At 53.9% G+C, this 14,425-nt stretch overlaps 2 protein-coding genes across 2 annotated transcripts; both read right to left on the bottom strand.

Annotated features, from left to right (window-relative positions):
• Positions 1-3,776: 3,776 nt before the first annotated feature.
• On the bottom strand, positions 3,777-6,147 carry CkaCkLH20_05037 (uncharacterized protein; the record flags this gene model as incomplete). Its single annotated transcript, XM_038887756.1, has 4 exons — positions 3,777-3,943; positions 4,005-4,599; positions 4,652-5,721; positions 5,781-6,147. The coding sequence occupies 4 exons, from the start codon at positions 6,145-6,147 to the stop codon at positions 3,777-3,779; spliced, it is 2,199 nt and encodes a 732-aa protein (XP_038746798.1).
• Positions 6,148-10,823: 4,676 nt separating this feature from the next.
• On the bottom strand, positions 10,824-12,001 carry CkaCkLH20_05036 (uncharacterized protein; the record flags this gene model as incomplete). Its single annotated transcript, XM_038887755.1, has 2 exons — positions 10,824-11,715; positions 11,787-12,001. The coding sequence occupies 2 exons, from the start codon at positions 11,999-12,001 to the stop codon at positions 10,824-10,826; spliced, it is 1,107 nt and encodes a 368-aa protein (XP_038746797.1).
• Positions 12,002-14,425: the final 2,424 nt, after the last annotated feature.

The raw sequence follows: 14,425 nt of genomic DNA, 5'->3' as shown, positions 1-14,425 counted from the left end.
CGGTTGTTACCCCACACAACACACCACGCCGAGAGACTTCCAGAGTTTTCTAGCCCGACAAGTAATGGTGTAAGCCACTTTATGGCTCTACATCATTTGATACAAACTTGTTTTGAGTTGTACTACCATAGTTTGGTTGTATTTGCGAGCGACTGACTAATCCAGAGTCACCAAACCCCAACTCTTCGTCGCTTCCTGTGAATTCTATTTAACATCACATGTCCAGTCACACAACGTCACATGAGGCTATTCAAGCGATAATGAGAGAATGTGTTTTGGAGTATAAGTTGTTTAATGGAATCTACGATGCCAAAATCACTGAATACAACAACCATATCCAAGACGACCTGAGGCATCACATACTCCTCTCGGTTTCCCCTCCCGATGTATGAGACGCCATCCCACTTATGTATTCGTGCCTCAGTCCATCACAAAAATGCACTTTCACAATCCCCTCAACCAACGCAACAATGGCGTCCGGGGTCAGCAGGACGATCCGTGGCCTGAGATCCCGCCCCTCCCGCTTCCACCTCCTCTTAGCCCCCTCCCGGAACACCAGCCAGACCCATCACCCGAAGCAACACCATCCACCTGCCGGAACATCCAAAAGGGGGTCTCGGCCGTCTGGAACTGGCTACGACGGTTATTTACCAGGGGCCGACTTCCTCGTGCGGTCGAGGCTGCATGAGATGCGATGCAAGTAAATCTGTATTTCGATAATCTGTTTCCCTCTTCTGTCCGGCTACACGTGAGGACGATCCGTCGTGCTACTGCGGTACCTGCTGGTCTATGCTGTTGTACAAACACACCCGGAAAGTAAGGAAATAGTACATTCTGAGTCGTCCAATCAATGAGTCCCTAATCCCAAGTCCCCCTAACGCCCCCGTGTATTCGTCATGCGCATGCTACTGCAAGGTATCTCCTCCCGAGGAGCTCAGGCGGCCAGCCTGCTTGGGATGTTTGCTCTTTCGTCGCCCCTTTGGGACGATGGAGCATGTTATGGCTGAGCCAATCAATGGCCGTGAGACCGACGACGTGTGTGTGTCTCTAGTGTGTAGTGAAGTAGTGAAGAGTCCGTAACGCCGTCGATGATGCAAAAGTGGTGTTTTTGTGGGTAGGGATTTCTTTTTGTTCCTGTCGATGGAGAGGCGAATAGACCTCTCGACCCGTGCGGCGTTTACTTGCCGTGGGCTGAATTATCGTGTTAGCAGTTGAAGAGTAAAGATCGAAACAAAACTTGAAGGACGTGGTGACTTACTAGGGTCCTGGGGGAAGTCATCATCCCCGGCCTTCATGACGAGCATGTTGTTGTTGTTGTTGTTGTTGTTGTTGTTGTTGTAGACAGCAGACATGTTAAAGATGATGAAGATGTTCTGTTTGAAGGTAGAGGTGGAAGGCAAAGGCTGATGTTCAGGTGTCGAGTCTTTGATCTGGTAGTTGGGGGTAAGGCGAGGATGATATGCTTTACTTATGAAAGGTGTTGGATGGTAGTAGATTGTGTTGTGTAGTAACGAAACGGACTGCACATTGAGGCCGCAAAGGCATCAAATATATATCCCATGAGGCACGGGAACCGACCTCACAGTCCCTCCGTATTACAGACATGGTCGAAGCCTCAAACGTACCTCACCAAGGGTCGGCCGTCTCCCCCCCGGGAGTTGAGTCACGCAAGACAGACTTCAAGGCAGACGAAACACCGCCCGCTGGGCAATTCACCGAACGAGCGGCGCGCAATTACGCGGTTTGTAACGATTTGGGAATTGGGATTACCGAGCAGAGAATATCTCAATAAACAATAAAGATATCGAGCAAGGGTGAGGGAAGCGGCACGCGCAACGGCGCAATACACATACACAGCCAGGCACCATAGGCGGATTCGCGCGAGCTGATTGGCCCGCGGCGGCCATTGGGTGCCTGAGAAAGCATACAAAGTCGACGACAACGATGATGGAACATGGACAAACTCCCCCACCGCGCCTCAGTAAGGCGGATCTCTAGGTGCTAGGTATCGCAGAATTGCACCGAAGGTGACTCAGGCAGAAGGCGGATGTGACGGCGCGAGGTGGAATTGGGAATGGGAATCGCGTCAACAGACTGCTGTTTTCGGACGTGGGGTGGCTGGTTCGGTTGGCAGCCTGGGATGGTCACACGCCGAAGAACACACGGCCAGGTCCCAAACCCCAGTTTTTCCAGGCAATGATGACTAGGTACGGAGTACCTCACCTAGTATTATTCTGGGGATAGCGTCAAGGGAAAGAGATGGAGATGGGAGGAAAACAGGGGAATGGGGAGGAATAGCGTAGGCGTCACTGGCCTCAGAAGTTACGAGTGCCTCGGGAGGGTAAAGACCAGACGAGGCATCGGGGCTGTGGTGGGTCGAACCCCTGGACCGAGTTGTAGCTGACATTGGAATTCGGTGATGGCAAGATGGTAATTGTTTGACGAGTTAAGGGCACAAACATGCCTTTGCGTCGAACCAGCTAAAGAAACAAGATCGAAACGGCGCAAATGCGGAAAAACTACGTCAGGAAACATCGTCACAGCCCCCCGTTGCGCCGGTCTGACTGGTGCCTTGTGGACCAGGCTCGCCGAGGCCAGTCATCCATCCCGTCGTTAGGTTTCGTTTGAACCGTCATGAACCAATGGCAGAATTGCCTGAGGAATATTGAGGCCAACATCCAAGTCACCGAGTCGGTTGCCTTTTTTGCTGTGCTTTCAAACAACCGGGGCGGGGGTGGGTTTGGGCACGGAGAAAGGCAGTGCAGTCGCCTCGCCCGCAAAGCTCGAAAAAAAAATACAAAAGTCTGTTGGAAATCTCTCCCTCACGAAATTTCTCGGTGATATCCGCCATCGTGATTGATCGAGGCACCGACAAGAGGATAAGGAGGCACAGCCCGGTTTTAGTCTAGCACTCAAACTGACCGAAAACAAGTCGAAAAAAGCAGTTGAAATCGGTTGATTATTGGTGCGAAAGTGTATGAAGAAGAGAAGTTCTTCTTGAGTGGGACGCGGACTGGAAAGAGGGGGATAAGGCAAGTCGTTGCCTGCTTACTCAGCTTCTGCCTTGGACGATTTGGACCAATGAGACGGTGAGGGCCATGGAGCGGGTCCCCCACTCTGCTAGCCGAAGACGAAATTTTCTGACGAAGTATTTTAGACAGGCCTGCTCCCATCCTTTTTCAACTTTCCACCCTTCCATCATCTTCACTGCGCGTTACTCGCCAGTCACCAGCGGTCACCGGATCTTATTCATGATCCTTATTTCGACTTCCCCTCGACGCCACCTGCAGCTCTGCTATATCGCATGATGCGGCCAAGTCGAGCCGAAACCCAGTGACGTCTGCTCGCGCGCGGCATGAGCAAGTGCCATCCGTCGAAGCGCAACGCTTTCCCAGTCACACCTGGAAGATATTGAAACAAGAAAAGAACCCCACGATATGCCTACACTTCGCGATCTCAGTACGCGGGAGTGTTAACTACTTTTTTATCGTTCGAGTGGGAGAACAAACAGAGGTCTAGACAACCGGTCCGCTCCACCCTGAAGCCATAGAGATAGTGTGGCATCAGGACTAAAATCGGACAAACATATCAGAGACATTCGTCTAGTCTCGTTTGCAAGATCGTGATGTTTGATTTTTGAAATTATCCAATGTTGGTCAAGGGGGTGCCTTTCTATCGCCCGACACGTATTAAGAAGGGTATTTGGTCATAAAAGTCGTGAATCCTCAAACTCCATCCAGCCCATCATCGGCATGTTGCAGTACCCAGTACTCGCATTAAAATGTGCTCTCGCTGAAAATGTACTTCTCGTCCAAGAAGGACAGGAGAAACTTGGCTACCATGCGACCAGTGTAGTTTACGGAGACGTCGCGAGGGAAAGGGTGCGCTTCGCCGTTGCCGTTGGGGAGGATCGGGTCCATGGTCAAGAAATCGAGCTCAATGTCTGCGTCATTGTTCGTTAGCATCGCTCTCTCATGATTGACAGCGAGCATCGGAAAACTCACAATTTTCGCCTTGGATTAGGTCCCTCAGGCGTACGACCATCTCCACCGCCGGAGCATCCAGCTCGCCCTGCTCAGCCCAGACGTTGTCGATGAAAGGGTTGAACGGCTTCGTCGACGAGTCGCGGCTGTGCGTCTGGTAGATCTGGTGGAACTGGTACGCGAACTGCTTGAACGGCAGGTTCTCCACCTCCCTGTTGATGCTGAGAGCATCTTCGCGCTTGTACTCCGGCGGCGTGCGGTTGCGCATGCTAATCTCGTTGAGGGCGACCACGAAGTTGTCGGCCGCCGTCTCGACGGACTCCATGAATAAGCAGAGGACGAGGAACGCCGCTGTGCACGGCGCCCACTCCCGCCGCGACTTGGGCTTGAGGGATTTGGAGAAGGACTCGAAAAGGTGTTGCATATCTCGCATCAACAGCTCGTCGATGACGGCCTTGATCTGCCTGTTGACCACGCGCGGCGTCACCCACGGCACTTCCTGCGGAACCAGGTTGGAGTCCTGCAGGCTCATGACGCTAGGCCGGGTAATGCAGAGGTGGCGGGTCATGATGAAATGGGCGCTATATATCGCGAGGGCCTTCTTGACCATAGAAGACTGTTAGGGGTTAGCGAGACGCTCCTGCGATAGAGGCGAATGGATGGCTTACATCGGACTTGTTGGCGTAGTCTTGCACAACGGCGAGAACCTTCTGCGGCAGGTCGGTATGCCGTATAGACTGCGTCACGCGTTGCGCGTACCCGGGCTCAGAAGAAATGGCGGCAACGTACTCCTTTGCCTTCTTCTTCAACGCGTCCCTCTGGGCAGCAGTGTCCAACTCCAGGACCATGGGTGCTGTGCCTCTGGCTTGAAGATCGACCCTGTCCTGTGCAACATAGAGATGGTAGTGCTGCGTCACGTCTGAGGTGATGGGCTTGAAGAACTGAGCCCGCACCTTCAGAACCGGTGTCAGCCCAGAGAAGAGCTCAACTTCCCTCGACATCGGCTCGCCCATGCCCTTGAGGTCGACGTTCTCCTTCATGAACCGTGACATCTGGTCCTTGCGGAAGTGGGCGCGCATGAAGTCGGGAAACAGCACGGTCAAGAAGTCGGAGAATTGCCAACAGATGACCTGCGGGACCTGGGCCGCGAGCTTCTTGCAGTTCTTGCACGGTCGCTCCTTGTCGCACTTGACCTTGCGGCTGTGGCAGCAGAAGCAGGCCCCCAGACGGCGGACCTGCAGAGCGTTTTGCTTAGTGGCATCGGCGAGAGGTCCCTTGCGGCCGCGAGGGTTCGTACGCATGTTCTCGAAGCACTCGTAGAGATTCGCCTGACCGGCACGGGCGGTAATCGAGTTGGGGGTAACGATGACGAATTTGCTCGCGGAGTCGGTTGCCTTCTTCTTCTCGACTTTGCCGGTCATGACCTTGCGGATGGGACTGGATGACGAGGCCTTGTCGCCCTCGTGCTTGAGATCCGGGGAGGTTGGGTTCGAGCGGTTCGGGCTGGTGGACGCCGAACCCTGCGATGACGAGAAGTCCTCCATGACGAAATTGTCATTGTCAACCTTGAGATTGTTCGGGCTCCACGGGCTCTGGTCAGCATTTTGAAATTGTTGTGAAAGACTCAGATCGAGGCCGATATCTTGCTGTTGCTGTTGCTGTTGATGTTGGGGAAATGTCTCTAGGCCCGTAAGGGGAACATTGGGCTGGAATGAGTTGATAAGGGAGGCTGTCATCTCTGTAGAAAAGGTCGGTCAACGATGCATATTCACACTCTAGTCTGGACGCCGCACTCACCATTAAGCTGTGCCTCCGAAAACAGGAATTGCTGAGGCGTCAGGGTATCGGGATCCTGCGCGGCGGCGTTGAACTGGGCATCCGGCGATGGACCCGGTGCAAAGGCCTCGTTCTGGTCCGGGAAGCCGGCGGCGGAGAAGGGGCCTTGATCGATGTCGAGGTTTAGCGGAGACAGGCCCGAATGGTCGGAGCCGGCAAAGCCAACGACGGCGTAGCCGTTGAGGCTGCCGCTGGCCGGACTGGGCAGGAAGCCGACTGATGATGGCGCATAAGAGTTGTAGTCGAGGTGCTGCCACGAATCGTCCGTTTCGGCCGAGGACTCGTAGGGTGAATGAGGCGTCCTGCCCCTCGAGGAGACGGACGTCATTTTGGCGAGTGTCCGTTCGTCTGTCTAAGCGACTTCTTCTGAAGATTGGTTCGAGATGCTGTAGTAAAAGGTTTGTCGGGAAGTTGTGCGGTGCCGTCTGATGTCCGAGCGGGCCGTTGAGCTCGAATTCAATTCAAAAGTCGTTTTTAATGAAGAGATGAAGCGGCGGTGTTTTTTCCTCCTTCAATGGCCAGCAAAGCTGTCGGCAGGCTCTGCTTACGCACCAATTTCAAAACTGGAACGCGGGGTGAGAAGCGAATCGCCGCCAAGTGTTTTTTTCTCAGCTCTTGGCTACAACGAGAAGTTCGTCGAGTCGTCGTTCGATTATTCTTGGAAATCCTGTTGTCAATCGTCGGGAAGCTATGCAGGAGAGCGGGAGCTTGAACAAGAGTAAGAGGGCGAACCAAGGAGATAAAAACCAGCGTGGACGGACGGCTCTGTCAGCTCATACCAGGACGAGTCGCTGCGGCGCCCGCCAACCGCCAACGGCCAACCACGCACGCATACCCGCATCCTCCTCCCGCTATTCATTGTGCTGTTCCCGCCGCCGTTGCTGCTGCCGCTGCAGCGCTGCTGAACCAGCTGGACCCCCTTCATCCTTCCGCCCCCAGTGAGCTAACCCGTTTAGGAGACCGAACGGCGGAGACATGTGGACGAACTTTCATTGGGCGGCCGGAGCGCTAGGCCCGATGCATCACCGGGAGAGAGACCGGGACGGCGGTGCGGGACCTGCCCCTTGCCACACCGGTGACCGAAGCCCGCCGTTCGGGCCCACGTAACGGACTGTCTTCGCTCTTGTGTGCCGGAGACGTGACCGAGTCAATGTCGCAGTCGCACCAGCGCCATCTGACATGAACACCCGTGTTTCGAGAAGACACGAAAGAAGCAGCGGCCACAGATGCAACTGACGGATCTGTTTGTGGGGTGTTACATTCTTGGCAATCGGCACGGTGCTTCTTACCCATTTTCATTTCACTTTACACAGTGCGCACCAGCTCCTGCCAGACACCCTCCTGAATCGGGCGGGATCCCACCTTCCAATGATTGATGGTAAGGTAGTTCATCAACCGCATAAACAGCCTTTTTCCAGAAAGACTAGTTGACTTATTCTATTCTTACAAATCCCACTAGGAGATCGACAGCACGCACTCGCATCAGCGAACCGGCCCGGGCCCTGAATCCTGGATCACCCTTCGCCATTCCTTGGGAGTGCATCCCGCTCCTAGTCGATATCACGAACTTGGGAATCATAACACGAAGCGTTCAACTGCCCGTTCCCTCAAACCAAACCTCCCGCATAACACGACAGCTCGCAACATGAACCGTTTTTCAAATGATCAATCTTCACATTTCCACCCCAGCAAAGCCCGCTTTCGCTCAGGATGTTGCTATACGGCCCAAGTCCACTTACACGACCCACGATGAAATCAACTTTTCCACCCCAACTTTCCTGCGCCACCATCTCCCTGTATCATCTGGAATACAACCTCGGGACTTTGGATCTGATGATCTACACCATCATCTCGGGGGTTATCTGGCATCCCCGGCCAACGTTGAGTTTAGCGTGCTGCGCTTGAATACAAAGGCTACATGCAGCACACCAAACGCAACCGCCATCCATATGCCAACCAGTTCTGGCATACTGCAGACAACGAACCCCTCTCGGCTGCGGAAGCTAAACATCCAACGCGTGCCGGCCGAAGCGTCTCTTCGCCGAAGCCGCTTGCCCTATCACCGATAGTCCCCTGGCCGTCCCAAAGCACAATCGGCTGTCTGATGACGGACCGGTCTCCTTTAGCGCCGTCTGGACCCGTGCCAGTCGGCATCCTGCCGCGATTCCTTCGTCTCTTAACATTATATTCCACGGACGAAGGCTTCTTGTCCGTCGAGCACTGCCATCATGAGGATCTTCCAACTTTTGTCGTCGAAATTCACGCTAGAGGGCAAAACTTGCAATATGAAGCCTCGTCTATAATATCGACGTATTAATCCGCCCCTCAGTTCGCCTCGGACACGAAACCAACCCTCAAACATCGAAACTACGAGTTGAAAACCCGAGTCCGAACTACTTGTACTTGGCACGACACCCTCACCCCAAGAGACGCACACACAAGCACCTACCACCTCCCTCAAGGTCAACCCGGCCACCAAACTTGCTAGAACACACCAAATGTGCCTGGACGAACCCCCTTCTCATGCTTCGCTCCTGTTACCTCCGCTCTACCAACCCTTTCCATTTAACGCAATGGTCAACATCCCAAGATAGAAGCATTTCAAGGGTCAAAGAAACACCTACTTACAAACTCCGCAGAGCAAACAGGCACACACACACACACTCTCACACACCCGCCCTCCATCCCTCCCTTCTGCCACACGCTCACAAACCTTAGCTGCCACATGCTCTGCTTATTCAACCTCTAGTCAGCCAAGATTCGAAACCGCCTTCTATCGGACTCTGACGCTCTTCCAGAATCCCGCTCCCCCATCTGAGTAACCCTGCTCCCTCCCTCGCCCAGGTCTTCCCACGATCTCATTCTTTTTCTGTGTTTCTACATGAGAAAACCCTCCCATCTGCAAGGACAACCTTTCGTCGCGAAGGAAGAAGAAAACAACACCAGCCAGAGAGAATTTAACTCAACCGGCGGGCGACAGCCGCGGCAACTTTCCGCAAAAGGCAGCAAACCCTAGGAGAATAAACTGACTGGGCAGAGCAGAACTGAAAAGAAAAGATTAAACAACCCAAGAAGCCTTGGACAGGATGCGTTCCGCCACGTTCCGCCATGTGCCTGCCGTGCACGTCACCAGTATCAACACTCCCTTTCGCTCCCTATCAAAACTACCCCAAACCTTGGCCTCCACGATGATGCTGCAACCCGTCACCGGAAACTATAAGCCCTCCATCATACTATCCAACCTGCTCATCGGCCTGTCGTAAAAAGACTTCCAAGCGGAGAGAGCGAGGGAAGGCAGTGGGCAGCCGGCTTACACGCCGTCGAGCGCAGCCCGGCGGCAATCTTCTCGCGCGCGCGGAACACCACCTCCGAAAAGCTGTCTCTGCCAGGCCCCTTGTCATATCGTTCGCATCATCACTTTGTTCTGCAAACCATGCAGAGACTACACAGGTATCTTCAGCAGGGGAAGAAAAAACGGCAAAAACCCCCGGTCTCATAGCCAAATCTTCATAGCAAGATTTGGCCCCATGTCTCCCCTCTTCCCCCGGGTGACCCATCAAGCGGGATGCGACATCACGGTCTCCCTTCAAACCCTGGACTCTTTTCCGTGGTTCCCCAGTTTCTTGGCTCTGCAACTGCCAAGGGGGCCAGCAGCAGGCTGTTGAAGAACGACCGCCGCGCCCATCGATTGCCGTTCCAAACACACGCACACGCATGCAAGAAGACCCTGGCCCGGTGGTTCCCCAAACCCCGTCAGGCACGGAGGCAGGAAGGAATCCAGCCCAGCAAGCATCTGGTGATGATCATCGTTCATTTCAGCCCAACCTATCCGCGCGGTTCGGCTGCCACCCTGTCGTCGTCCCTGGAAATGGACGGCCCAAGGGATAAACGTAACATTGTCGTGCGGGAAAACGCTAGAATCAGCAGATGAGGCGCTCCCGCCCGGGGAACACAAGTAGACTCCGTTGTAGAAAACGCACGGTTCAACACTGCTTCTGTCATGCCATTAACTGTCAAAATGTGGTGACGTTCACGACCGGTCGTCGTCATGAAGATGAAGAGAGTAGAATTTCGCGGCGCTTCGAGAAAGCGCCCTGCTGCCTGTAGAGGGGGATATCAAACTGCCAAATATTCATCTAAGCCGCCCGAAAACCCAAGTAAAGTACCATAGTAAAGTAGAGAAGACCCAGCGAAGCAAAAGATAAACCAGCAAACGTGTCCAAACTTGCTCTCGGCCAAGCACACATACACACGCACTATTGAACAGCCCGCCCCGGTAAGTGTCAAGTCAAACCCGTTCGAACAACTCCAAGACCCCTTCACACGCCGTTTCAGTGCAAGAATGGAAGGGAAAAAGGGAAATCGATGAAAACGGGGGAAAAGATAAGAGATCAAATCGATGTACAAGAGGTGTTCATTCCCGTTCCTGTTCCCATTCCCAATAATAAGTAGAAGAAATCCTGGCGCCCGTCGCTTCCCTTGTTGTGGCATATATGTTACCCTTTCGCTTGCGAATCCAATTCAAAAAGGGGGAAGTAGGGTGATATTGTCTGCATCTTACTCTCTTTCTCGCTCTTTCTCTCTTGCTCCCTCTCGGCAGTAGTGACGTGTGGCCCGACATGATGAGGGCAGCATTACCATTTCCATACAAATAAAAACAAAAAAACAAGACACACCCGCTTGCCAAGTGATGGAGAGGGAGCTAAGCTAGCTGTGGTTTTTTCCCGTGGTGGTCGTTTCCATGAGGGACCTGTTCGTCCTAATTCGTGACGCCCTCGTTTCCGTATCAAGTCATCTACTCTCTCTTTCTCTCTTCTAAAGAATGAGAAGGATTCCAAACACGTTCAGTTCCGTCGTAAAATTTCCGTAGATAAAATCGTCAAAGCCCTGTTTCGTCGTCGTCGAGAAAACAATGTCGCACGTGGCATTGTTGGGTATGGTCAAACGACGTCGTAAAAACCCGATTCAGGGCGAGTTGGTGTGTGGAGAATATGGCGAGCATGTTCAGCTTCTGAACCGTGTCGCGGCACGCTCCTGAATCTGCTTCTCCGTAGAAACGTATAGTCGGTCGAGGTAGTCCATGGCGCTCGCGTCCTTGAGGATTTTGGCAACCTGGATGCCCGCCGAGATGAGCTGTAGGATGTTGCGGTCGTCCTTGAGTGGCCTGCTCTGGTGTTTGGCCGCGTGTCGCATTTCTAGCGAGTTCTCGAGAATCGTCACGAACTGCTTGATCTGTCCGTTGTACAGTACCCGCGCTGGGATGCGGCGCTTGGTCGCCAGACGCTTCAGAAGATACACCCATTCCGTCCACTCTCTGTCCTGAGGACGCTCTACGGGCCTCATGTCCTGCGTCAAAGGAATCGGAAATTGGTATTTCGCGACAAAATCGTATGCGCACTGGGAGAGTCGGTCGTTGACCTGCGTAAGGACCAAGTCCTGCTCTTGAACGTGCAGGTTCGTGGGAAGATGAGGTAATTCGCGTTCTTGCATAGCAATGTACTCTGGCGGAGGACGAGCAAGAAACTGATGAGGGCCGTCGAATTCGTCCCTGTTTGATGGTCGGCGTTGAGGCCGGCCCTTTCCATTCACTTTGCCCTTGCTTGGAGGTGTCGCACCGGTACCATTCTCGAGGGAGTAGTCAGAAAGGTTCGGAGAGGCGATAATGTCGTCGACTGAATCCGTCGGGGAGTATCTTTCCTGATGGTCCCAGGCTTGGGAAGCCGTACCCTTGTACGAGCCGTAACCACCGGCACCACTGGTGCCATAAGTGCCAGATGCTGGCCGAGAGCCGTATGCCGGGGGCGCCGCAACGGCGGCGGCGGCAGCGGCACCAGCATGAGGATTGGTTCCAATCGGTAGGTTGTAGCTACTGGCTCCGGGAGAGTACGTGGACACACTTGAAGGTTGGGTGTTATTTGGCTGCTCCGCGGAGGAAGAAAACAGAAAACATCGACGTCTGGTTCTTACCTTGATGAACGGTAGTAGCCGTTATCGAAACCTCCGGCGGGCGGAAATGTATCATTGTACATCGAACTTTTCTCGTCGGTCAGTTCTCCTGTCCTTCTCGGGGCGTCTGCAGATGGTGGGAGCGGTCCGTACCTCCGCGATGAGTTCCACGGTCCGTTGGACATGGCTGATGGTCTGTAGGCAAAATCCGGCTGGGCCATATCTTCCGGGGGCATAACGGTAGAGAAAAAGAAATCAAGCAGCAGACTTGGAGGTTTCCAAGCAGTCCAGAGATGGAAGCCACGTGAAATAAGAATAGTCCTTGGACGGGCAGGTCAGCCCCGGGTGTCCTGAAAAGAGTCCCTTGGGCTGTGATCTTGGGCCAAGTATTCCTGGGAAAATGCGGCAAGTGGTCTCCTCAAACACAAGGGAATCCACGATAACAAAAATGGTCTTGCTCCAGGATAGGACCCTTGAAGAACTCCGGGTCGTTGCAAGGGCGGTGTGGATGTTGGGGGTGTTTAAGCAGGTGATCGGTACAAGAAACGACTTGTCTCCACGACTGCCACCTTAACTGACTTATAAGACGCTCGGGAATGACTTTGAGGTGAAGATACACTAGGGGGGTTAGTGGAAGAATCTCTCAGGTCCTGCTGGCGCAAAACGGGAAAGAAGAAACCAACAACTTCCTGGGATGGACGAGGATAAGGGAGCGGGCAGGATCCTGACAGTGGATGATTAAGTTCGGAATGGAGGCATTTTATGTCTGCTTGGGATGTCCTCCTCGTGGGGCGTGGTACTGGAGCGGCAAAAATGGTTGATCCCTGGTCCAGAGGCAGAAAGAGGTGGTCCGTTGGGAAGTCGCGGCGTAGGGTGAACAGGGACCAGGAAAGACGCAAGCTGGAGAGACTCGAGTAAAGATTTGCATTCGCCCCAATGACCAACACCACGGAGACGTCTTTGGTTTCAAGCCCACGGCTGCCGCATGGGCTGGAGGATACGTGACTGCCAAGCGCTGTAGTCCAGAAGGTTCGTCCGTCGGGCGTCCTGGGATAGATTGCGGTTCACGGTGTCTGCCGCCCTGGTGGAAGTTGACAACCGTCCCTTGGCTGCTGGTGAGGCTTGCTTTTTCGATTTTGCAACGTGAACACGACAGGTAAGCGAACGAGAGGAGATCAGCATGCCCTTTGATGGCTGGTGCCCTCCCGTCCCCTCTATTTTGGCGCGATGCCAGGTCGACTTTTTTGACAGTTGGCCCCTCTCACCAGGAATACCCCAGATCAAACCAAATCTTACGGCGACGCTGTAATGGCGGGCGCGCGAAAGCCATTGGACGTGCCAACTCTTGACGAAGACAACGGGGCCAATTGTGTAGAGTAGGGCACCGATTGGGCTGTGACAGAAACTTTTTCTTTGCTGGGCTGGAGAATTGTTGCCCGAAAGGTCGGAGTAGCTTCTCGGTACCGGATGGGATGATTTGTGCAGGGTTGTACCTAGCGAGAGAAGAAGCGGTGACAGCATGCCGGGTTGGGCACAAATTGGACAAACAAACACCGGCGGCGGATACGATGAAGAGGGGGAGGGGACGCGCGCTACCGACAGTATTGGCGAGCCCAACCATGCCTTGATGCCCACTTGATGAGTGGAAGTTGCTTTTGGCGCATCATTGAATCAAGGACTCCCGCCCGCGATCACAGCATCCTAACACAGCCTGGGGATGGGGCCAATCGTTGCCGCGCGCTGCCGGCATTGAGGGTCTCTCGGTCCGCAGTGACAATCCGGCAGTCGTTCTGCTTACGGCCAGCTATTTCTCCAGTTCGGTATCGAGGTCAGACTAACGCAGAGTTGAGGATGAAATGCTGGGGCCTCGGTTGTGTGTGTGTGTGTGTGTGTGTGTACGAATGATCTGACCTTGACGTAGCGACGTGAAGCTGGTCTTGTCTTGTCTTGTGTTGAAGCAGGGGACCAGGGACCAGGAATCCCGGAAATGGAGTCTGATGGGGCTGGAGATGACTTGGGGAAAGACTTCTGGGTGTTCTGACAGCCAATGGCGGCGCTGAAGAGACTTCGAGGCCAGTCGTTCGGCTGGCTGCGAGTGACTAGTGTCGTCCATCAAATCGACTCGACAGCGACAACCACTGACCAGGGCGAATAAGGCGGGATGACGTGCGCATCGGCAAACCCTAGGATCCTGGGAAGTTTGTTGATAACCTCAACGTATTTGATGTGAGTGAGGGAGGAAAAAGTACAGGGCAAGCGAGTGATGGTCGGACGATCGCCGGCAATCTCTGCGTATGTGCATGATGCGCGCGGAGACAGATTTGATCGATCTCGGGGTGCAATCAATGGCACACCGCAAGCGAGCGCTTCGACCTAAAATTAAATGGTGGAGGAGGGGGGAGACAAGCCATTTCGTCTCTTGATGAGCTGTCAAGCGCCGCCTCGTGGTTTGCGGGGATTCTGCGGGACGATCATGTTGCCAATTTGAGATGACGTTGGCTGTTGGCGGTCGTCAGGCGGTCGGGTGTCTTCCAGCAAAGTTGTTGAATTCCATACTTCTGAGTCGTACATCAGAGCAAGAAGCCTCACCCCACGCTTCGAGTTGACGACAGCATATGTCTTTGAGTTCGTGGGGTTCGGAACACAGCGTTGCCGTAGCC

The sequence above is a fragment of the Colletotrichum karsti genome, assembly GCF_011947395.1.
Source record: "Colletotrichum karsti strain CkLH20 chromosome Unknown Scaffold14, whole genome shotgun sequence".
In the NCBI taxonomy this organism is placed as follows: Eukaryota; Fungi; Ascomycota; class Sordariomycetes; order Glomerellales; family Glomerellaceae; genus Colletotrichum; species Colletotrichum karsti.
This window is presented reverse-complemented; position numbering and strand designations above follow the sequence as displayed.